This window comes from Alligator mississippiensis, chromosome 4, assembly GCF_030867095.1.
Source record: "Alligator mississippiensis isolate rAllMis1 chromosome 4, rAllMis1, whole genome shotgun sequence".
Classification (NCBI taxonomy): Eukaryota; Metazoa; Chordata; order Crocodylia; family Alligatoridae; genus Alligator; species Alligator mississippiensis.
Genome location: NC_081827.1, coordinates 113,354,676 through 113,379,349, shown reverse-complemented (window position 1 = coordinate 113,379,349; position 24,674 = coordinate 113,354,676). Strand labels below are relative to the sequence as shown.

Genomic DNA, 24,674 nt, shown 5'->3' with positions numbered 1-24,674 from the left:
TATACGTATTGCAAGAGGTTGACGAGACCAGCTTTCCAAGAAGATGCCTTGGTTTTGTCCAGCAAACTTTCTGTAATCCCAGTATACCTGGAAGTATGCACATAAACACAGGCTTCTTTTAGTTTGGCAGTTGGCAACTGTTTGGAGAGGCAGGCTGGAACAACCCAGCTTGGGTCTGAGGCAAGCCCATGTTCTGATGTGGCACCAGCTTTTCCTTGCTGCCGCTTCTCCCCATCTTCTACGTGTGGCCCAGGCACAGCTCACTGCCTGGCTTGAACATGCTGCATGAAGGCGCCTGGTTCCACGGGCCGTATTTTGCCAACCCCTTTTCTAGTTTCTTCAGTCTGGTGTAGATGCTTGTGAAGTTTCTGAACTTCCTGCTGGAAAGCATGTAAGGTAGTTTGCAGAATCTGATGCTGGGTGGGCTTTTCATTTGGAAGCAGTGTCTTGTCACATCTGCATGCAGATTTGAGATTGCATTACAGTTCTTTTATTTTCACTTGATTTTTTTTTTAAAGGCTCTTACTGAGGTAGTATCCTCAATTCCTCACTGATAGACTCACTTTTGATATCAGGATCTCCACTTTAAGATTCTGGGGATATGGGATAGGAACATATCGATATATTTTTATTAAAAAGGAAACTTAAGGTTTTAACTTTCAGATCAGGAAGGTGAGAAAATAGTTCGGAAAGCCAAGTATATACTCCTAGGTAGACAGAAATACTATGGAAAGTGTGTTGGACATTATGCAAAAAGCAATCAGGACTCGTGGTAGAGGTGATATGTTTTATTATACCAAGTAGATTTTTGCAAAAAATAATTCTTTAATTGCAGGTGTTTGGGCACAAATGCCCTTCGTCAGCCATAGGAGAAAAAATTGTAAAAGTTGTCATCATGGGGCATTGTGGAGAAGTATAAAGACTTGGGTAACTTAAATTTCAGTGGCCTCTGCTGCATTCATCCACAAGTGAAGCATTCTCTTCACTTCAGATTTTACCCCAGTTTTTGCTCACGTGGATGATTATTTAGCAAGCCTGCACAGACCAGGAAGAAACACCTAGGGCGCGTCCACACATGCAAGCACATGCACTTGCAGCAGCTCAAATAGAAGTGGTGCAAATTTGAGCCAGGGCTTTTTGCTTCAGCGCACATGTTCAGACATGCACTTTGGTGTGGAGCAAATTGTGCCACTTGGGGCAAAATAACCCTGCCTGGCTCCTCCCAGATCTGCAGCCAGAGGGAGCTGAGCCCAGGGCTAGCACCTGTGCTGTCCTCAGCAGTATAAAAAGCCGCCCTGGTAAGTAGCTCAGGGCTACTTGCTCTCCGGAGCTTCTGGGGCCCAGCCAATTGTTACCTGGGGACGCTACCTCTTGTGCCAGCTGGACTGCTGAAGCAGCCCTGAGACTTCCCTGCACCCTCTACCCACTGCAGCAGTCTGGCGGTGAGGTGGGGGCTGCTGCCTGGCTGTGACCTGCTGTGCACCTGCCAGACCCTGATGGGGACTGTACAGCCAGTAGAGGCATCTGCCCCTCTAGGCCAGCTGCCAGTGGGTTGTGGCTGCAGAGTTGGCCTCTGTGCAGCCCTACTGCCATGTGTGCCCCCTGCCCGGCCATCTGGGCAGCTGTTGCCTGGAAGATGTTCCAGGTGTGGTAGCCTGCTTTGAATTGTCAAATCATGTCCTCCTGGCCCCATTTGGTCAGGAGGTCAGCCACAACCAGCTGGGCACCAGGTACCAGCTCTGAGCATGCAGGGTCCTGCCACTGGCCTCCCTCACAGGAATTCTGGTGTTCCCTATTGGAAAACTGAAAAATCCCTGATGAAAAAGATCCTAAAATCCCTCTGTAAAATACCCCAGAAATCCATGTTCCTCCATAAGTAAAACAAAAGACCACTATAGAGAGCGAGAGAGTGAGACACAGATAGCGATCAGTTGGGCAATGTTTTATTGATATATCTACAGTGTTAAAGCAAGTCTTGTATCATAATAATAAAGTGAACTCTAAATACATCTTTCATGAATTCATTAATACATACTTCGCTGCCCTCCCACAGGGTGATTGGCCCCCCTACACAAGGGGTTCAGCCCCCCAATGGGGGTTCATCCCCTACACAAGGGGTACAGCCCAACAGGGGCCAAATGGCCCCTGCAGGGGCTATCCCCTCCCAAAAAGGCCCACATGCCCCACCTCAGCCCCCCAATGGCTGCCCCACCCGCTGCTCCCCCAGACCCTCCAATGGTTGCCCCACCCAGCCTTGCCCCAAGGCTACCCCCACAACCCCAGACACCATCACTTTAAAAAAAACTCAGAAAAAGAACAGGAAAAAAAATGGGGAAAAAAAAGCCTCTGCTTACCTTAGAAGCAGGGGTGGGGGGGGCTCTGGGGCCATCTGGCAGAGCCACCCCAGGCAGCACAGGACAGTGCAGGGGCAGGAGGGCCCAGGCTGGGGCTTCTGGGGCTGTCACCCTGCCCCACACTGTGCGAGCGGGGCCCCAGTCAGCCACATGGCAGCTCCAGCTGCCAGTAATTGCTGGGTTATTTTGTTTGTGTGTTGTTTTTTTTTAAGTATGGGGGGGGGGGGCAGGGATCCGGTTGCCTCCGATCCAGGACCGTGCCCTGCACCCTTTTTTTGAACTTTGCTTTTTTTAGACCCAATCCAGGGGTCTAGGGAACATTTTTTTTGGTTCCCTCACGTGCCTTTTGCCCCACCTCAAAGGGGTTTGAGGCGGGGCAAGAGGCATGTGCGCGCTCATCTGGACACGCCCCTAACGTCTGGTGCAGCCGTATTTTCCTTTCATTGGAAAAGTTCACGATGTTTGAGCAGAGAAGTCTACTCATGGAAGCAATAGGCTTTATACCTGTGTGGCTGTATTAATGACTGTCCAGTGCTGGATAGGATTGTGGCAGATCCCCAGAGCAGGTAGAGCCTGGAAAGGGATCATGCATTTGCACTTCTAGATCTCTTGTTCTTATCTGTTGCAGCTATGGTTTTATATGCAGCTGTTTCTCTTTTGTGTGGAGGCCCCTCCTCCCACAACCCTGCTTTGACTAAGTGAAACTTATGTTAATTAGCCATTTATATGGTTCCTTGAAAGCATGAAGTCATCTGCTGAGATGGGTCAGGTTGAGTAGTACCTGGAACCTTACTGTCTGTAGAAATTACAGGGTTTTCTTTAGGGCTTTTATGGCCGTAAAAAAATCCCTCCACAATGTGAACAACGTTGCTTTTTCATACAGTGTCAGCAGATGGCTAGAAAAAAAATGACAGCTGTAACAGAAACAGGAATTGCAAGCGCACCCTATCCTGGACCCAGTAGGACAGTGGTCACAAACCAGTGGATCTTGATCTACTGATCGATCTTGGGGCCTCTTGGAGTTGATTTGAGGCTGGGGTGGGGGGCTGAGGGCCCAGGTGCATGCGCATGCCCCAGCCCAGCAGGTCAGCCCATGGGGGAGGGAAGGGGCTTGGGCCAGGTTAAGCTGCCCCCCGCCCCCTCTCCCTGTGAAGGAGGAAGTGGGGCTAGGGCTGGAGCCTTGATTTGCTTCATAAGCCCCACAGACTTACCTTTTTTCTCCCTCTGGCTCCATGTTTCCCCTGCCCCCGCTTTCTTTCCTCCCACAGACTTACTGGCGGGGCGCACCGTACATTTGGGTTGATTTTTAAATGCCAAAGGTGATCTCCTACTTAAAAAGGGTGGAGACCACTGCGATAGGGTTTTAATGATTCATTAAATTGGCAGTTTTAGTGGCTCTGTTAACATTGACTATTCTAGGAGCTGCTTCCAGCTCATTTTGGGAGAATGGACAGCTGAGCCAGGGTACAACATTGCTGTGTTTTTGACTTCTGTGTGCTTCCAGGCCTCTTGTTCTCTCACTGAATGGTAGCTCCTCCCCTCCCCCCGATTTCTCCTGACCATTTTGTAATTGGTCTGTTTCACCCTAGTGTCTCAAACCTGCCCTTAGGAGAAAATATTTTTGGGAACAACAGATGTGCTCTCTGCTATGTAAGTAAAGCTTTTGGAGAAGATTCCTCCAGGGTTCATCATAAGGCACCATGAGTTTTTCCCTTACTGTTATCAAATATCTGAATAATGTATCTCCATCAGTTTGTTTTTGTTGTATCGAGTTTAGAGAACAGTTAGTTTTAAAAAATGGATGTCTCCACTTTTTTGTTGGATTATAAACTGGAATGCTATTGCTCTGATAATGTTAAACAATTGGTTTAGCATATTTGTGTAGTGGCAGGTCCACATATTAGTTGAAACTTGTGCCAATGAGCAGCTTCTAATACTCCTGTTTGGCAGCTGGGAAAAACTGCAGTTAGTTCTATTCGCTGGTACCTTTTCCATTTAGTTAGGAAGATGGGGCTTTTGGGCATCGTGAGTGATTCTGGAACCCCTCAGACTTGAACAATGGCAGGTTGGTCCTGTTTTTCGCCCTTCCTTTGCCCTTTTAGCATGCACTGTTTGTTAGGAGGTGGGTCTGGGCTTTCTAATATCTAGCAGTCTTAATAAGGCAGTAAGCTGACTACCTAATCTACAGCCTACCTTAGAGTGGGTGTCATGGCATAAAGCCCTGTTGTCTTTAACCCAGAAAAGATCTTATGGGGTAGGGAATAATGCATTTAGGGGCAGCCAAAAGTAGAGCAGCAGCACTGGAGTTTGACTGCATTGATTGAATCCTTTCTTCCTTCCCCCCCCCCTCCCCCCCCAACCGTTACAAGATCTGGGAGTAGACAGGCTGTCCCTTCCCTCCCAAAAACAGAGAGGGACTTGTGTTGATGTGTTTGTGGGCTTTTCTTTTAAAATTTTGCCTGCAGTGCAGTGATGCTTCAAAAAAGTGGTTTAGGTAAAAACTATTGAAGCCAGTGTCCCATCATTTCAGAATCCCATTTTTTGACATAGTAAATGCACTTTTTACTTTTGTCAGGCCTGGAAAATGAGCACAACTGACAGGCTTGTCTGTACGGGGAAACTAACTGGAATAGCTGTTGGATATTAAGCTATTTAGGAAGAATTTCTTTCCCTGGACATTGTATTTCAGTATAATTTGTACACTTCCATAGAATAAAAGCACTTTTATTTCAGAATAGAGCCCAAACAGGAAGCTCTTCTGCAATAGCTATTTTGGAGTAGTGTATTTCACAATAATTATTCTGGTCAACTTTCCGGTGTAGACAAAGGCTCGGGAATCTGTAGCCTGTTCCTCCATAATGGAATTGTTTGTTAAGTTCTGATTACTGGGCCTGACAATCACAGCTGCACAAATTCCTCAAGACAATGTAGACAGGTGTTACTGAGAGTGTAATTTGATGCGCAGTACCTTTGTTAGCGATAATTATATGCAGAAGCAAAACAGTGAATCCTTGGAAACTCCATCTGGGATCTCAGAGCAGCCTTGATGGTGTTTCTGTCTTGAAGAAAAATGATGTTCTGACCTACTGTGAAACTTGTGGTAGTGCTCCCTGCAGTCGGCGAACTATTAAAAGACCAAGGAAATTCTGATGTTGCCCTCACTGCTTTGTTGAGTCAGTGTTATAATGTATTTGCATTGTTGTACAATCCCAAGGTGTTTCAAATGGGTTCTGGACCATTTTTGTCCAATATTTTCTATTTACAACTGCAGAAAGAGCAGGTACAAATTTGTTAAAATGCAGGTTGCTCAGCACAGATCCAAAAAATTAAGGTTTTAGCACCAAGGGAAATTAGATGGGCACAGCTTTCATCAAATGCCATTATAGGTTTCTTCAAGTGACTGTCCATAGGTGTTGCATGGTCAGTGCTGGAGCTTGGAATCCTTTGAATTGTTAGCCCTGGCCCACACCTGTACCTTAACTCTTATAACCCTCCTTTCTACCACTCCCATGTTAAAAGGTAGAATAGGGACAGCTGTTTCAGACAAACTAGTTTGGGTAGGGACAATTCTGATAATTAAAAAAAATATTTTTTTTATAACATATAGGTTTTAACATAAATGTTGAAAGGAGACTTGTTTGTTCATTACATTACACTAGGCAAACCTATTGCCACGTTGCCCTATATTGTATCTGGCTGCACAGCATGATACCAGTGACTTGTGTCTTCTTTATCTACCAGTCCGAAGTAACATGAGGGTTAGGAAAGTGAATAGAAGAGGTAAGAATGGGCATCATACATACATACGTGAGTGATAAAAGCTACAGCCATACAGTGGAATGAATATTACAGCGTCTCAGTATTTTAAGACAGTCATTTAGCTCTCTTCCCATTTTCAGAGCAGTGGAAAGAGTTCAGTGCTGGAAAGTCTTGTGGGAAGGGATCTGCTCCCAAGAGGTACTGGGATTATCACCCGGAGACCCCTTATCCTGCAGCTGGTACACGTTTCTCTAGATGACAGTCGGAAAACAACCGGAGATGAAAATGGTAAGTGTAATCTAACTGGGATTTTAAGCTTCATGTGTTTATCTAATTATCTTTCTTTTTGAGGATAGTATTTCTGTTTTTTCTTGTGTAGGCTCAAGCAAGGTGAAAATACACCAATCTTAACCCTAAACTGCAGATGCACTCTGGTATCTTATTTATTTATGCATATATATAATATTTCATATTACTGGAAAAAATATTGTAGCTCCTTATGCAGCCTGCTTTATCCATACAACAGAATAGCTTAAATTCAGAAGCTTTGCTATATTGCACTTTCAATACAGTTCCTATTTTAAGTCTTCATCTGTCTCTTTTTGAGCACTTCTGAGAAGACCTTGCCAAAGACCTTACGACAGTGTGTGGCTGGTAGTGAATGTTGAGGAGCAGTGGTTTCAAGTTGCAGTAAGGGAAGTTTAGATTAGATATTAGGAAAAATTTTCTTACTGAGAGGGTAGTAAAACACTGGGACAGGTCACCCAGAGAAGTGGGGGAAGCTCCATCCTTGGATGTTTTGAAAACCCAGCTAGACAAAGCTTTGGCTGGGATGATCTGGTTGGGGGGGACGGTCCTGCTTTGAGCAGCGGTTTGGACTAGATGACCTCCTGAGGTCCCTTCCAACCCTAACTTCCTATGATTCCAATGGCTAGGATCTGCAGGACAGTTTTGCTGCATCTTTAATGTCCTGCTGAGCAATAAAATCTCCCCTCACATGATGAGAGCATAATTTTTATGGATAAGGGTTTAAAATGGACATACACAGGAAAAATAGTGTAAGGGATACGGACCTTGTATAGATGCAAAGATATTGGAACCTCTGGATTATGGGTATCATATTGCTAAGAAATTTTAAACCACATAAAGTAGGGTGAGGCTTTAGTTTCTTGTAGTGCCTCCTTATCTCTTGCTGGTCAAGAATGTTACCTCATTTGTCCTTTGCGAAGTTGACACAGTTTAATTTTATATTAAATAACACTCTCAATCTTAAGGAAGTGAGAAACCGCTGGGCATACTAATCTGTCTTTGCTTATAATGTAATATTTCTAAAATCTTGATTTTTGACAGTGGAAGTACACTGATGGCGTAAGTCCAAGTATACTTGGGTTTGGGTTTACCACTTGCAGCAACAAAGAATATTCGTTAATTCCATGTGGATTTAAATAAAACTTCTTTTAAAAAGTAGCTTTAAAGTCAAGAGCCCAGAATTCTGTTAAAGTAGTTTTGTTTTCTTAATGTAATACTTGCACTCTTTGGCCATTGAAGAACAGCTATCAGTGGTGGGACTTTGGAAGTGCTTAAGTGCCAGACTTCTTTGTGGCAGCAAGAGGCAAGCACAAATGCAAAGTAAAAATACCTCCACAGAGGCAGACTCTGAAAGGCATGTAGATATTGAAACAGGACCAAAAAGGCAGCTGGTTTCTTTAAATGTAGACATGGAGTATAATTTCATGTTTGCTTGTTTCCTGTATATAATGCTTTGCTACCCTTAGAACTGCTTTTACTTTGTTTTTACAATATAACTCATGCATACTAATTACTAACTTGTGTGCTATATTCCTCAGCCTTCAAGGTGTAAAAATGGGTTTGTATGTAGAGTGCTTGGAGTTGGGAAACATGTTCTCTTCCTAGCTCTGTTAAGAGTTTTTCTTTTATCTTGGGTTTTGTCTTGTTCAAATATAAAATGGGGTTAGCAAAGCCTGTTGCATAAGAGTGTTAGATTAAATCAGGGCTGTCCAATTTAAGCCCTTAGGGACTATAGCACATCAGCAAGGGCCACACCAGGCGTGCTGTTTGGATGCCCTCCCCACCCACTGTACTATGCAAGTATGAAAATGTGATTCTCTACACCCCCACACACACTTCCCCCTCCTGCCCTGGCAACACATGCCCATGTGGGTGCTCTCACCCTGCCACTGTACTGCAAGGCCCCTGTTTCCTTTTCCCCACCCTTCCCTCCTGCCCACATAGCCCAGACTCATGCTCACTTCCCTGTGCTGTCTGCCCCTGGGACCAAGGCAGGAAGCAGCAGCCAGAGATTGATGAGGAAGCAATGACTGGGTAAAAAAGCCCAGAGGCTGCATATTTACCCTTCATGGGCTGCATGCAACCTGTAGGCTTCCAGTTGGATAGTCCTGAGTTAAATTAATATTTGTAAAGTCTATTTAGATCCATGGATGAAAACCAGTGTGTACTGTGCAGATGTAATACTTTACACTTTAACCCTTTAACCTCTGTGACTGAAGATTTAATCTTACCAAAATGGAGAGCTTTTATGGCTTTCATCAACTAATCTGGAAGTTTTCTGTTATACAAACAAATTGCTAGGATCCTGCAAGAAATAAGAACTGAAACCTAATACACAGGGGCTTCAAAGGGACTCTTCAAAGGGGGGGGGTGTGTGTGTGTGCGCGCGCGCGCACACACAGAGCAGAAGAATGCATACAAAGATCTCATGCACACAGCACACACATATGCTGCATTTATCTGAATCCAAGGTGACTCTGATTTTAAGACAGATCTGCCCAATAATCAGATTTTCTGTGTGGAAAATTGTAAGTTTGTTTATAATTTTCTGTGTAGAGAGTTATTGGGGGGTCATCTTAAATTCATCTGTTTCTCCCTTTCCCTGCACTGCTGCAGCGGGGGTTGGGGAGTAGAAGCAGACAGTAGCTTTCGGGCCCAGCCCTGGTACTCAGATCCAAAGCACGGCTTTTTTCCCATTGTGTGAAATGGGGGTGGGGAGCCTCGTCTTGGCTTTGAGTAAATACGTTACTTGTCTGTAACAGAAAGTGGTTATTAGATTTTGTCTGTCTTATTGTCTTTGTCCTGATACAGTAAATGTTTGGACACGCTAAAGTCATAAAAATGCCTTGTAAATGTCTTGCACAATGACTGGGAATTAAGGAATTATCTTGTTTTTTGGAAGTCATAATATTTTCTTTTGAACTTTGTCTGATTTATATGCTGCTGAGCTACTATATAGTTGAATGTAAAATTTCTAAAATAAGCCATGCACCATGTCAAAGTAGACTGTTAGATTTGGTCTGTTTGTTTGTAAAACAAGAATTAGGAAGTTGAGGCCCAGAATTTGAGTTGCATTTAAGCAGGGAAAAGGGGGTTTCAGGATAAATAACCTTTGGAATTGTACACTTGTGCATACTTTTACCACCAAGCTGAGATTATTAGAAGGAAGCTCAGTGACATTGTAGGATCTACTTCCCTCTCTCTCAGAGTTATATTTTATGTATATTGATAATCTATTGTGTGCTGTACAAATCCAGAGCAAATGCTATTACTGGAATCTAAATACCAGTGTGTTGACGTTGTGTGGATCGCAAAGACATATTTGAGGGCTGTTCTAGTTCCTTTTTAGTTTGAAGTCAACTGGTACAAATTCTGTAAAGTTTATTTTCAAGAACATACTGTAAATTTAAAATATTTTTTCCTCTAATGACAAAATATAAAAAAAAGCTGATCTTGTGGTGCCTTCCTATGCAAATACTATGCAAATTGGCTGCTTTTCATAGAACTAGCCTTGTGATACTTGACTAGTCAAGTTAACTGTCAGGTAACATGTGCTAATTACTAATCACAGTGAAGTTAGAGGCAATTTAATTTTATTTAAATGCAGTATATAATGCTACAAATCCCAATAGGGGCTCAGCATAGCAAGAAATGACACTTTCCAAGAGCAGTGGAGAATCTTATATGAGATATTTGTAGCAGAGAACCTATTCTAATTCTACTAAAATGTAATATTTGGTCCATTATTGTTGCTTATGTAAGAGAACTTCAGTTTCTTCATCAGTAGAGTATGCTAATTATGAATATGCTCCTAATCAGCTCTGTGGAAGCACAAGTTCATATTCCAGTTAAAATAGTAGATACTGATATCTTGGATTATGCGGATTGTGCAAAACTAGTGTTAAAATGTTGAGTCAATTTATACTGCTTATATTTATACGCAGTATTCATGGACATTGGTGGTTCTGGAAGTGAGGCTTTGTTAGATATGTTTCTGTCACCTGAAGTGTTGCATCCGTGTGAGTGTTTTAATCTTAAAACCTCAATTTTTTATAATCTAAAGAGTTTTTAATTGCTGCCTGTTGTAAGAGTAAACATCTGTAACCAAGTACAGTACAGACTAGTGCATTACTTTTTAAAGACAGATTTTAATGAAAGTAGCATTGCCTCCATGACTCTGCAGGCTTTATTCTGACCTCCTTTCAGAGGAGTCAGTGTGATCTGAGGATTGAGTCTACTGCATTTTTTCTTTTGAGAAAGTTTCTCCCAGGGCTTTCAGAGTTTGCTCCTTAGCATCCTGGTGGGCAAAATAGAGCTGCAGCCATGCATTTGAATAGATTTCTGATTTTCTGGGATGAGAGACTACAGAGGTTTTATTTTGTTTTGCCCTGTGTTGTACAGTCTTCTCAGGTTGCCAACTAAGGTAACTGTAAACCCAAAATAGCTGGAAAATATCAGTGCAAAGAAAATAGTCTACTCCATAAGAAATGAAGCAGTGAACATGGTATTTTCACGTGACCCTACTTCAGATGGATATACATACTCTCCCTGACGCACAACTGGATTACGGAAGGAGGTTTGTGGTTTGGTAACTTGTAGGTGGCATCTAATGATTTCCCTTATGGCATGTTTAATATGGTAACACACTGCATTGTTTGTTTTCTGTGAAATTACAGGGGAAGGAAGCTCTGTGAAACATCTGGCCTCATTAATAATTAAATTGGCCTTGCAGCTACGAATCGTTTTTGTAGTTAATCTTCATCGCTTTTGTAGATTGGGGGTGGGGAGGAAGGAGGGAACCATACGCCTGGGTAATTCAGTAACCTTTAGTGTTTTGTTATCTGGGCTGGAAAGTAAAACATTTCCATCTTGAACAGACAGTGTGGAAGTAGTAAATCCAGAATCTGAAATTTATGAAGCACTTCTTTATCAGCTTTTTACATGGCATTTGAAAAGCTGTAGTATTTGAAGCAAGGTCTGTTCCTGCTATAGTACCCCACTGAGATCAGGGTGGGCTAATGCATTGTAGAAGGACATGGAAAGACACTTCCTCCCCCTAATTAAGACTTTGAGGAACAGATGCATTTGAAGTGATCAAAGATGTTGTACATACATTTTCCTTAGTTGCAAGTCTTCATTTTTATTTAGTATAGAGCAAGAATAGAATGATGGCATGAGAGAATAGATTTTTAATTTAGTCTTTAGGCAGGAATTTCGATAAATTTGGAGGGAGGATAGCTGGAAAACCAGCTGGACTTCTTCATGTCTTGCTGATTTTATTCTTGACTTTGCTTTATGGCAGGAGTAGACAACTCCTAGCATGTGTGTCAGGGTGTGATGCACGAAGGCATTTTGCTTGGCACATGCACCTCGCGGTGGATGGTGGGGGAGCTGCCAGGAGCCCAATTCTTGTTGTGGCAGTGCAGCCTTGGCCCCTTCCCTGCCATCTACCTTGAGGTGCACATGCACCCACCACTAGCAATGATCTGGGCTAGAGCTCCATGGACCCTGATGCAGGTGCTTGCAGCCTCCCTGCTGCTTGCTGAGAGCAGCCCGGGCTCCACGGCAGGCAGCAGGGTCCTGCCAAGGTTGGCTGTGGCAGGCAGCCAGGAGGCTGCTAGCAGTTGCATTACGATAGGCCCAGCTCCAGCCTGGCTGGTGGCAGGTGCATGCACACCTCGGTTTGGAGTAGGGGAAAAGGCTGGGGCTGCGCTGCCACAACAAGTATTGGGCTCCTCGTGGCTCTGTGCTGTCTGACCTTGGCACAACAACATTTTATAAGTTGAGGTTGTGGGTGTTTTTGGCACTCTGCCCAAAAACATTGCCGCCCGTTGCTTTATGGAGCTCTTGCTCTAGATGATCTTTGTACGGAAAACCTGATCGTAGCTTTTTATGACTCTGGTTAGCTTCCTGTGCTCCCACGAGAAGGCTGTAGGGTAGAATGACAACTTGGAGACTAACTTGATGTGCAGCAAAGAAACGTAGAAACACTGACATGGGGATAAATTCATTGCGTCTGGGCTTTGTCAAGGAGCGTTGTACTGTAGATTACAAAGAGCGTTTTGGCAGAGGAATAGTATCAAATAATTCTGAAGCTATCTTTCAGTGGATTTTTATCAAAAGTGTTCAGGCCTGTTCAGAGCAGTTGAAACAAGGAGAGCGAGTAGAGAAAATTACTCTCTGTAATGCTTTAACAAAAAAATGTTGTATCTATTGGCTCTTGACAGCTTTTGTTTAATCACTCACTCTGACTGGAGTTTTGCTTTGGGGAAGAGTTCTTTGGAGTAACTCAGATACCTCTCTTGGAGGCATCTAGCAGGGTTTGGAGCCAAAAGGGCAGTATGGGGATTCGGTCATCAGTTGAGAGCTCTGTTTGGGGAATTCCAGTTCTGTTGAATAGGAGAACTGGTGTGAAGTTGACATAACCATTTAAACTAGCATGCCTTTTATAATGCCCCAGTGTTTAAATAAGAAATTGTAGGTTAGTTTCATAATGTTGATTATTCATTAATACCAGAACCCCTCTATTTCAGTGACTTTGTATGCTAATATATTTTTGTAATCTCTCTTCTCATCATCTGCTTTGCATTAAATTGAAATTCTAGGAGGAATCTTCTCAAATGTTAAGCAGGTGCCTCTGAGCTTTCTAGGAAAGAGAGAGATAAAGAGTTCTTACTTTATTGAATGGATTGTCTTAAAGTTTCTGTTCATAGCTGATGAAAATCTTTATACTGTTTCTGTGGAATATTTAATTTAATCTGTTCTCTGTTTTTCATATGCAACTTTTTGAAGTGGAAAGTGGGTCATTTATAGTGACTGTAGTCCTCTGTTGGAATGATGAAGTGTAGCTTTTCAGAGACCAAACACATTTTCAGTAGCCCTAGAAACAAGAATCAGAAGATTTGCCAATGAAACTATTGTATTTCTATTTGTTAACTAAATTATTCAAGTTAATAGAAAACGTCCCTGAAACAATCATTTGATTTTAATACTGGAAAATTTGTCCTGATATCTAGTAGCCTTAAAATGGGTTCTTTTATACCAGTATTGCCATCCTGGGCACCCTTGCACATGAATGTATTGCAGCACTGGTTGCTTTGAAAAGCCCCCAGTGCTGCAACACATACAGTTGTATAAGTGGTGGCCTTGGAGGTGGTTTAGTTCAAAAGCCCACTGTCACCATTTTCTGCGTGCTGATGTGCATTTCACCACTTATACAACTGCACATGGCGCGGTGCAGTTCGCCTCAGCTTGCATGCGGAGCAGACTTGATTAATCAAGTCTAGTCTACTGAAGTGGCGGATCTCTGGCACATCACTGGAAAAAAAGGATGTGTATAAATGCCCTGTGTGCCCATTTTCTATAGTTTTAGGTAAGTGATGACATGAGACTGTCTTCATGTAGCAGCCTACAGAATTTTTTAGATTTTATGATTGTAGAAGAAGAAAAAATTGGAAGTGTGAGCTGAGTGTACCTTAAAGGCTCTATTTTCTTAAATGTATTATCCCTGCCCCCCCCCTACTCCCTTCCCCCAACAATCTTGTTTTCAGGGCCTGACTCAAGATCTGTTATGCCTGAGGCTGGCATTATGGTATGCATTCTTTCCCATCCTGATTCTATGCCTGCCTGCTTTATTTCATTTCCCACATTTAAGTTACTGCTCTTCATTCTTCACCTCTGTTTGCTTGTGTTCTTCCTTCTCTTTCTTCATATTACTCTTTACCACCTCTTAATTTTTTTTTCCATCTCCTGCCAAAATTTGTCCCCTGCATTTATGTAATTTTTTACAACTAACCTTTGCTCTTTTCTTTCCTCCTACACACCAAGATTCGCACTGTTGTTGGCTGTTCAGTCTCCACTGCTGCTTAGTAGACTAGTAATTTTTTTTAATGTATATTGTTTTGACGTGTCAGTTTAGAAACTCATGGCACAAAACTGTCAGTAAGCCCAGTGAATCATTGAGTAACAGGCTGATCTGTTTTCTAGCTTCTGTTTGCCTTGCGGGGGGGGGAGAACCATGGTGCAGTCTCTGCTTTTCTGTAGATAAGCAGGTAGTAGATCTATGTCTTCCTAGCAGTGCTTGTTTCCCTATCTTTCTGCAGTGCCAATTCCCTTTCAAACTGATTTTGGGGTGATTTAACCCTGTAGATGTCAGGTTTAATTGTGTGACTGTCCAGTGTTACGTTACAAACTTTCTTTTGGAAATGTTTGGCTTTTCATGTCTAAGTGCATGGGGGAAAAAGGTTAAGTGTATTAATGTTTTAAACAAGTGACCTTGATTGGGCAGTATGTATGAGAACTTTCTTAGGCATAGTGCCATGGTAAGGGAAGAGAGACAAAATGTTAACGTTTCTTCTTTAGCTAGAATGCAAGTCCAGTCTTAAAGTAAGTACTAAATGTTGAGAGAGCAGTTGATTCAACAATTAGGTTATGCTATATTTTATAGCTGTGATTTAATTTTTCTACTTGTATTAACCTTGCAAATTTGGAAAGCCTTCCTGAATCTGCTTTTTGCTTGTTATTCTTGAAATTGTAAACAGGTTTCATCTTACTGTTTCACTATCTGTCATTAACGAGCATTTCATTTTCCCACTTTCCTAACCTATGTTGTGTTAGATCAGGGGTATCAAAAATACAGCATAAGGGCTGCATCTGGCCTGCAGAGCTCCATCATCTGGCCCCTGGTGCTTCCCAAGTCTCAAGGTTAACCCACGCATGGTGTCCACTAGGGCTGTGTGAAATGGCTGTTTCATTTTGGTTTCAGATTCGGCTGTTTCGGAGGGTCATTGTTCTGTTTCAATTCGACTGAATCTATTTTGGAGTTTTGATGCTGTTTCGGCACTGATTTGGATCAGCCAGGGAGAGGCAGGCACAGCTGGGTGGCTGCAGGTTCTCTTGCGGCTCTTCTGGCTATGCCTGCCTCTCCCTGGGTGGGGTGAGCCGCGGAAGAAGCCTCCATGGCTGTCCTGCCCGGCCCTGGCCTGGCCAAGGCCTCCTGGCATTTAGACAAAAAACAAAAAAGCCCAGTACTCACTGGCTGCAGCATCAGCAATCAGGGTCTCTGAAGGTTCATGACAGAGGCTCCCCCCCACAGTAGGGGGCAGTGGGGATCACCCTACCCCCCCACGTGGCAGCTGCCCCATTGCATGGGTGCAGTGCGGCTCGGCAGGGTGCTGCGTGCTGCCTGAGAACTGGAGCCTCTGAGGCTAGCGGTGCTGGGCTACGGCTAAGAGGTAGAGCTGCTCCAGTTCCCAGACGGCACGTGGTGCCCTGCTGAACCACGCTGCACCCACGCGATGCGACAGCTGCTGCATGGGTGCCAGGCAGGGGGAAGGGGGGGCAATCCCCACTGCCCTGTGCTGCACCAAGGGGTTCTGCCATGAGCCCTCAGAGGCCCTGATTGCCGATGTTGCAGCTGGTGAGTATGGAGCTTTGTTTGTTTTTTTGTTTTTTTGTTTTTGTTTTTTTTTTAAAGGCTGGGGCTGGGCAGGGCAGCCATGGAGGCTTCTCCCATGGCTTCTCCGGCTATGCCTGCCTCTGCCCTGGTGCGGGGGAGCCATGGGAGAAGCGCCTTTGGCTGCCCCGCCTGGCCCCATTCCCCACCCAGCCCCAGTCTCCTGGTACTTTAAAAGGAGGGCTGTGGGGCTTTGCCAGACTCTTCCCAGGGGGCACGGGCCCCCAGATCTGTGCACAGGATGAGAACAGGCTGCCGCTGCCAGCTGGGGCCAGTGCCAGCACTGGGTTCTTTCCAGCACTCGGTGTGGTCTGTGCCGAACAGACTTAGGTGCTGGCACTGGCCCCCGCCAGCAGCAGCAGCATGCTGTCATCCCGCACCCCTCGGGAGTGTTGCAGGGTTGTGCCAGACTCCTCCTCCTCCTGGGGGGCGTGGGGGCCTGCATCTGTGCACAGAATGACAGCAGGTTGCCATCCCTCCCCCAGAGTACTGGGATTGGAAGGAACCTCAGCGACAGATCACAGACATTGGCCAGCTATGGATGTCAATATCACAATAGTTCTTTTCCCCACCTCTCCCCTCTGAGTTTGTTTCCCCACAAGCCTGCCTCCAAAACATCTGAAACATTTTGGATGGTTTTGTTTAGTTTCAGAGCCTTCCGTTTTATTTCGGATTTGGTGTTTCGGGCACCAAAACGGGCTGAAATGCCTCCAAAACAAAACAGCTGCCAAAATTTCACACAGCCCTAGGGGCAGGGCCTGGGACGTGTGCTGCACACAGTGCCTGCTCCAGCCAGTCTGGGACCCACAGCCTCTTGGACTGACCTTGCATGGTGCTGGCCCTGCCCTGCATGAGCACTGTGTGTATTGGATCTGGCACATTGAGGGGAAGGTCTGGCCCACAGGGCCAGATGAATTTGACACCAAGAGCAAGTACCACTGTTGTGTGTTTTTTTTTTTTTTTTTTCAGGCAGTTGGCATTTACCAGGCTTTTGATGCCTTGCAGTAGGGGTGTGTGAAATGGGCCATGTTTGATTCGGATTTGGCTTGAATCGGAGACAGTAATTCGATTTGTTGATTCAGATCGCTGTCCCTGATCCGATTCGGCCAAATCCAAATGTGAAGATTCAATGCTGATTCAGAGAATCAGCGATTCGGCCATAGATGCAGCTTTAAATGTTTTTTTCTACGTACCTTGAGGTACCAGGCACAGCTCATGAACGCTGCGATGCTGGGGCAGATGGAGCATCCCACGGGAGCGGGGGGTGGGGCCTGCGCGCTCAGCAGCAAACCCAGAATTGGACCAGAAGTACTTCTGGGTCCACCGCTGAGCGCACTGGGGGGGGCCCTGCTCTCCCCCGGCTCGGTAACTGGCCTCAGGGTGGCCCTGGGTGCCCCCCCCGGGTGCCCCCTTAGACCTAGGAGGCACCAGTCACTGAGCCAGTGGGGTGGGGGGGCCCTCAGTGTGCTTCCTGATGGACCCAGAAGTGCTTCTGGTCCACTTCCAGGTCCACTGCTGATGCTCCATCCACCCCAGCATCTCAGCATTCACAAGCTGCTGGTACCTTTAGGTATGTAGAAAAAACATTTAAAGCTGTGTCTATGTCTGAATCGTTGAATCCTTCCAAATCTCTCTGAATCAATTTGCAGGGTTCTGATTCGATTCAGAGAGATTAAAGAGTTTCTGGATTCCGAGATTCGGCCACCAAATCAGGCCAGATCTCCGCCGATTCGAATCGGGGGCTGACGCTTTGCACAGCCCTATGTTGCGGTGCACGGATTGGTGTGACGAAAACCCTTAAGTCTAAGTTTTGGTCCTTGTGCTACTGTGATGCTGTGGAGGTTTAAATTGCAAGGACCACAGCAGAATACTGAAATCCAAATTTTTTATACTGTAAAAACAGTGTTTTAATTTATTTGATTGGGATTGTGTAAAGCTTTAAACAAAACCTAAAGTTTGAGGTCCAAGCTACCTGGCACTGTCTCTTGTCAAGTCTGTCATAGATTTATGGGAGAAGCCAGGGGTTTTCTTTTGGTGCCATCTTTGAGGTCAGCTTGGTCTTTCCTGCCCAAGTGCAGAGGGGCTGGGCCTGATGATCTGTAAGGTCCCTTCCAGCCCCCAATAACTATGAAACTGAAATTCCCACTTAATCCATTGTAATAGTCGAAGTGCAAAAAAACTTCTTGTGCATCGCTTGGGCTATCACAGCTCTGACAACATTTCAACTCAACTTCAGAATTATGGCCACTTTTTTTAATCTTCATGTCTTATGCTCACTGAAGTGCAGAATTTTTTTGACATGCATAATTATGAACTATGCAGAAAAGTTATTGATCTTTTCCTTCTCCAAAAGTACTCTCAAGAAGCACTTGGACTAATGCCTTGTTTTCATTGCATAGCTAATTCATCATAGGGAAACATACCTGATCCAGGGAAGTTAAGATTGCTGTGCTGAATAACAAAAGAAAAAGCACCGCTTGATGTGCTGAAATCAGTATTCCATGGTCAATTGGTCAAATCAGATGAACAGCAATAATAAAGACATCAAGTAAACTACATGACATGATATATCTGTTTAATGTGCATCATTTACTTATCAATGTTTAGATGAGATCTAATTACTGTATATTGTGCTAATGCATTATGCATAATCATTAATAATTGAATAACATGCACATTTATGCATGCAGTTGTGATCCCCATACATCTAATATGGAAAATCAAAAAAAAAATGCTATATAAAATGTAAAAGCAAATGCTAAACATGATTCAATGCTGTTTCTCTTTAACTGCAGACCCAGCCACATGGAAAAATCCAAGACACCTTTCTAAAGGTTGCCTTTACCACTTGCTTTTCCTCCCTACACATCCTCTGCATGTTTATGTATGCTAACCACCTACATTTAATGCCACTTATTGCTGATTATACTTTTACTTTTGAACGTTAGCTACTGTATTGACTGGTTATTTTTCTGGGCCTTGTGACTTTTTAATTTTTAATTCTTTCTGACTTTGCATTGCAATAGAATGTAAGATATGAACTTAACCTTTTTTTTTTTTTTCAATTATTTTGTGATGTGCTGCTTTATCATATAATGTTCATTTTTAGTTACCAAATGCCTTTTTAATCTGCACTGTTGAGCATCTCTTGGAAATCGTTATGTGAATGAACCAGTCTGTCGTGCTTTAATTGTAGATGAGCACTATTTGGATGGCCAGATACTCATCTGTGTTCTTGTTGGTTTTTCTTAAAAAACTGAGTTCTGTGTAGAGAAGCCTGAAATCTCAAATGAAAATTTTGCTAAAACATTGAGATCTAGTTATGTGACCACAAGGGTCTCCAAATATAGCTAAAGTTGATATTGATAGTCATGTACACTGGAAGATAGGAATGTTTACTTCTCTATCTCCTTTGCAGTCTTTGGGCCTGTTCCTCAAAGGTCTTAAACACTGTCAATCACCATTGAATTAAAATGCTTGGCAGATTTGGTCCTGAAAAGACTTTAACCCCAAAGTTTCACTGTTAATACTATTCACAATGTGTTGTTTACATTTTCCAGCATAATTTTCCCTTTCAGCTGTAATCTGATAGAACCTCCCAAGAAGAGACTGTATCTTAAAAAACAAACAAACAAACAAAGAAACAAACAAAAAAAAACTTTTTATAAGCAAAAACAAAAAAGCAGACCGAAAATGATTTTTTTTATCCCTCCCCTCCTTTCCTGTCCCCTCTTCTTCCTCTCCCCCCTTCCCCATCCCCCACTTTCACAAGCTAATCTTTAAGTAGGCCAGAGCACTTCTGGAGCCTGCTAGGATAGATAAATGAGTCATGTGTTTAATTAGGTCCACAAATGAGAAAATGGAAATTAGACAACAGATTTACAAATTAAAGCTTGGAATGAGGAGCAGATGTTGGGATAAGCAGAATGTTAAATATATTTGTATCGAACTGTTTAACTTCTGATAATAGATTAACTCTCTATTGTCACCTTAAAAATAAACTTTGCAACAGACAGGCCCTAAAAAAGGTGTTGAAGTTGAATCGCTCATGTAATGATTATTTGTTTTCAGGTGTTGATGCAGAAGAATGGGGTAAATTTCTACACACCAAAAATAAGGTATGCTTCCGAAGTGGCAGTAGCTGCTTCATGCATGGTTAATCTTAATTACCATTATGTGACTGAAATTTCATCCAAATATTTCTTTCTTAAATTTTCCCTAAAATAAACCAATTCCATGTGCTACATGTCTTGAAGTAGGTTTTACACCCCCCTGGAAAGGTTGTGGGAACTTCTTCAATCTCAAAACACTCTTAAATTGTGTATCTTTGGGGTTCTCTCTCTCATTTCATTGCAACTCCCAAATAGCTTAGCTTAAAAATTCCAAATTTGTTTGTATTGTTGGCTTTGCTTTGTGTCTCTTTGCAGAGATCATGAAATGCTGTCATAAATCATTTGGGTTTTGTTTTATATACTCTACCATCAGTTAGTCAACCAAGGGATTAATCAGGGACTTATTGGAGCACAGGTTAAAAAAACCCAAGGAGGCAGTAAAAAGATCTCCAAAGGAGTTTGAAGGGAATAAGGAGAACTTGACCCAGCTATGCGACAAAGAAGCAAGTAAGGACAAAGTTACTGAAGGACTTCAGTGCAGGGGTGTCAAAGATATGGCCTACAGAGCCCCATCCAATCCCTGGTGCTGCCATTGGTCTCTAGTTGATCCATGTGCGGCATGTACTGGGTCAGTCCTGTGCTCGGGGCCTGGGATGAGATGCATGTAACACTCATCCTGGGACATGCGGCACCTGCTTTAGCTGGTCTGGGGCAGGAACTACATGCAATGCAGGTCCCAGGCGAGCCAGGGCGGGCACCATGTGTGGTGCCACTTATTCAGCCCATGGGGCCAAATGAGTTTGACACTTCTGCTTTAGTGCTTATTGGGCTTTCTAGGTTTACCTGTTTTGTTTTAAGCCTTTCTTCCTTAGTCTGTTGCTTTGCTTTGGTTTTGGACTCTGAAAAGGGTCCCACGTTGGGGTAGGGCAGATATTCTAAATGCAGAGGTGTGTTTGTCTTTTTTTTCTTTCTCCTTGTGTTGCTTTGGGTAAGGTCACATATGCAGAGAGCTGTTTTTATGTGTATGTGGTGTAACAGTCAAACATTTTGAAAATGTTATAACCACAGATTGACTTGCTGTTGTTTCCAAACTGTATTTCAACAGCTGCTGGACAGAAGTGGAGGTGCAGGGAAATATGTGGAGGTTGGCAGGGGAAGCATATGCATAGGAACATGGGATCATAAAGTACAGAGGACTGGGGGGATAGTTTGTACTACCTCCTTTTGACTTGTCGGTATTCTGTGTGAGCGGAAAGAGTTGGCTGCAAGAGCAGAGGCAGACCAGGTAAGATTAGAAGGAGATGGTGATGAAAGGGCACAGAGAACCTGAGCAGACAAGTGTGGAACTGAGGGTAGGACTGTCTGTTACACTTGCACGTACAATAATAAACTAGGCATTTTGAGATGGATAATTTTTTTTCCCTTTATCTAATTGTGGTAGGCAGTACTAACTGCTGCTGCCACGGTAAACGAAGTGAATATTATTCCTCATTTAACCAACCTCTCCTATTTAATGTTCCATTTAATGTTCCATATTTAAAATAGCGCTAAAGGCGATTCTTTTTTCATCTCTTATTACTTTGCTACAGTACTTCACTTGCTCTTGGTAAGAACGCATCAATGTGTTGCCACAATCTATGTAGTAAGGAATTGCTATCCCTGACTTTGTTCCTATTCTTTCTGTATTTCAGATCTATACAGACTTTGAAGAAATCCGACAAGAAATTGAGAGTGAAACTGAGAGGATTTCAGGAAATAATAAGGTGAGTCCCAAGCAGGCTATTTTAACTTAAAGAATATACTGCTTTCTTAAATTTCTGAGGCAAAATCTGAAAGCTAAAAGCTAGAAAAGCACAATACAGCCCTACTCTATAGGAAGGAATGCAGTGGATCCACTTAGTACGCCCAGATGATGTTAGCATTGGTATGAAATGACTAATCTAAAAGAAGATTCAGGAAATTGATACTAGTCTACTTTACCACACAGTAACACACAGGAGAGTCTACCTCTCCAAGTTAAATTCTTCTTCGTTGTGGTTCATGTAATTCTTCTTTGCTGTAGTTTTTAAGAAACGTTTGGATGCTTATCTTGCTGGGATCCTTTGACCCTAGCTGACTTCCTGCCCCCGGGCCAGGGGGCTGGACTCGATCTTTCGAGGTCCCTTCTAGCCTTAATGCCTATGAAATATATACAGACCTTACAATAAGGTGGGGTGGCTTGACTCAGGCGTGGCTTACTCCATGCAACAGGAGGGCATAGCCTCCACGAGTCTCAGCGCTGCCGCACCCGCATCAGCGCTGAGAGCGGGGGCTCTGCCCTGCCACTGCTTGCTAGCTGGTGAGGGAGGCACAGAATGTGGGCACAGCAATGCTGGGAGCGGGGGCTATGCCCTGCTGCTGCTTGCCCTCTTCTGCCTGAAGCAAGCTGCACCTGCATCCTGCCCCCGCTGCCCCAGCTGGGCAAGCAGCAGCAGGGCAGAGCTCTCGCTCCCAGCGCTGCCATGCTCGCATCCTGTGCCCCCCCTTCCCAAGTTAACTCACCTCCCTGCCCCAACTGGGCAGGTTGTCCCAGCCCCAATCCCTTCCTCCCTCTTACCTCTTTCCAACCCTAACAGACTTACCAGCTGGAGGCAGCTGTGTCAGCTGCCTGTTTAGTCCATGGACAAATCTCCAAAGCGTCCAAATCTTTTCCAAAGCTTTTCTGAATTTATTTGAATGCTTCAAATTGATTTGGAGCTTTTAATTGGCCTTCCGATTCAATTCAGATTCTGAGATTCAGTCCCCAGATCAGGCCGAATCTCTTCCGAATCGAATTGGCTACTGAAGTTTCGCACAGCCCTAGTGGACACGCTACTGGGGGAGATTGTGGGGGGCAGGGACAGGGGTCAAGCCACACTGCCTGCCTCCCCACTCCACTAACCCTCAGTGACCTGCCCCTTTGCCATTGCTTTCCATGCTGTAGCAGTGTGGGGGGACAAATTTAAGATGACCCTCTGATAATGAGGTTTGGTACATGTATAATTTTGTTATAATTTTCCATTTTTCCATGTATGGAATCTAATGGGAGAGTCATCTTAAATTCGGGGTTGTCTTCGATACGGGTAAATATGGTATGTATCATCTAAGGGAAAGCAGAACTGCAGAGACGGCCGAGACCTTGGTTCATAAATTTGATTGGCTTTAGTTTTGGGCAAGCACATATTTTCGGGTTGTCAAAGGTGTTTTGTTACCTGAATATACTGCCCAGAAAGCAAGTATTTTGACTAATTCTTGGTCACATCTTTGTTATTTCTAGGGGATCAGCCCTGAACCTATTCACCTTAAGATTTTTTCACCTAATGTTGTCAACTTGACACTTGTGGATTTGCCAGGAATGACAAAGGTAAGAGATTGAATATGATTTTTGGTTTGTTGCAAAGTTGAGTGTTTGATCAAAGAAAAACACCACTGTTGCATAAACTATCTAGATTTCTGTTTAGAAACAGAAAATGTTTTCTTCAAGTTGACCAGTAGTTCTTACAAAGTCTTGAAGCATCCGCACCTGGTAGTTAACATTTGCATATTTGATGGTTCTCTTCTGTTTTCCCTCCCTTACTGAGCAAGAAGGGGAGGAGGAAGTGTTATGGAGCATCAGAAGCTGAATAAATTTTATAAGGGAGATAGAACTTCAGAGGTCAGCAGCCATTGATTAAGGCTGCTTACAGATGTGGAAAAAAATGATGTTTTAATTTAAGCTCAGCACGCCCTGCACTGAACGCAGTGAATGCCCAGAAGAGGCAGCTTGTTAGTTGGACCCGGTTCACAAAACATCTGTATAGATCGGGCACTTCAGTGGGGCTTTTTGGGGCTTTTATGTAATGGCTGATTGAATTAGCTATTAGATAAAAGTGCCAAAAATTCCTGCTGAAGTGCCCAATCTATACAGATGCTGCAGAGCCAGGTTGAACTAATGCGCTGCCTCTCCCAGTAAAATGCTGTTCTGTCTTATTTTTTTTCATGTCTGTCAGCACCCTAAATGATTAAATCAACTTTTTCTCCAGAGTTTCTCTGATAGGAGTTGCAATGCAGCCTCATTGTACCACGAATAGTGGAAAATGGGATAATGGAGGAAACGCTTTGAGCAGAGGAGTTTTTTTGGATCTTGTGATGGTTTAACTGAATTCTCTGTGCTAAGGGGCTGCTTTTTCCCTGTGAAGACAAGAGACAACAGATAGGGGCCCAAATACCTCTGATTTGCAATTCAAGCCAAACGCAATATTTCTCTGTCATGATATACTCAGTTAGTTTAATACCCCATTTTCCAACCCATTCTCAGGTTTTTCATCTTCATGATTTTCAAATTTGATTTATGGGACAGAGAAATCACAGTATTACATAATGTTGTAGGGAGTAGACTTTTACAGTAACTTCTTTTAGATGGTGGATTTAGTTTTGCATTTGCATGATTTCCGTCTCAGTTCTCTATTCTTTCCTTTAGGTACCGGTTGGTGATCAACCTAAGGACATTGAACTTCAAATCAGAGAGCTAATTCTTCGATTCATTAGTAACCCAAATTCAATTATTCTGGCAGTCACAGCTGCCAACACAGACATGGCCACATCAGAGGCACTTAAAATTGCTCGAGAGGTAGATCCAGATGGTAAGCAGCAAGCTAATCGGGGGTCTGTGATTTTTTTTTTCTTTCT

The 24,674-nt window shown here is 43.6% G+C and overlaps 1 protein-coding gene across 4 annotated transcripts in view; it reads left to right on the top strand.

Annotated features, from left to right (window-relative positions):
* The window catches only part of DNM1L (dynamin 1 like), a 62,136-nt gene that overhangs the window by 8,176 nt on the left and 29,286 nt on the right, over positions 1-24,674 (top strand). For 2 of the 4 annotated variants that reach the window (XM_019489431.2, XM_019489432.2), the window contains exons 2-7: positions 6,254-6,401; positions 18,672-18,710; positions 19,948-19,994; positions 21,680-21,751; positions 23,284-23,370; positions 24,466-24,628. In XM_019489431.2, the coding sequence (XP_019344976.1) occupies positions 6,254-6,401; positions 18,672-18,710; positions 19,948-19,994; positions 21,680-21,751; positions 23,284-23,370; positions 24,466-24,628 (556 nt within the window). The remainder of the gene's footprint in view (positions 1-6,253; positions 6,402-18,671; positions 18,711-19,947; positions 19,995-21,679; positions 21,752-23,283; positions 23,371-24,465; positions 24,629-24,674) is intronic. The other 2 variants (XM_006276343.4, XM_006276344.4) reach the window with 1 other exon arrangement.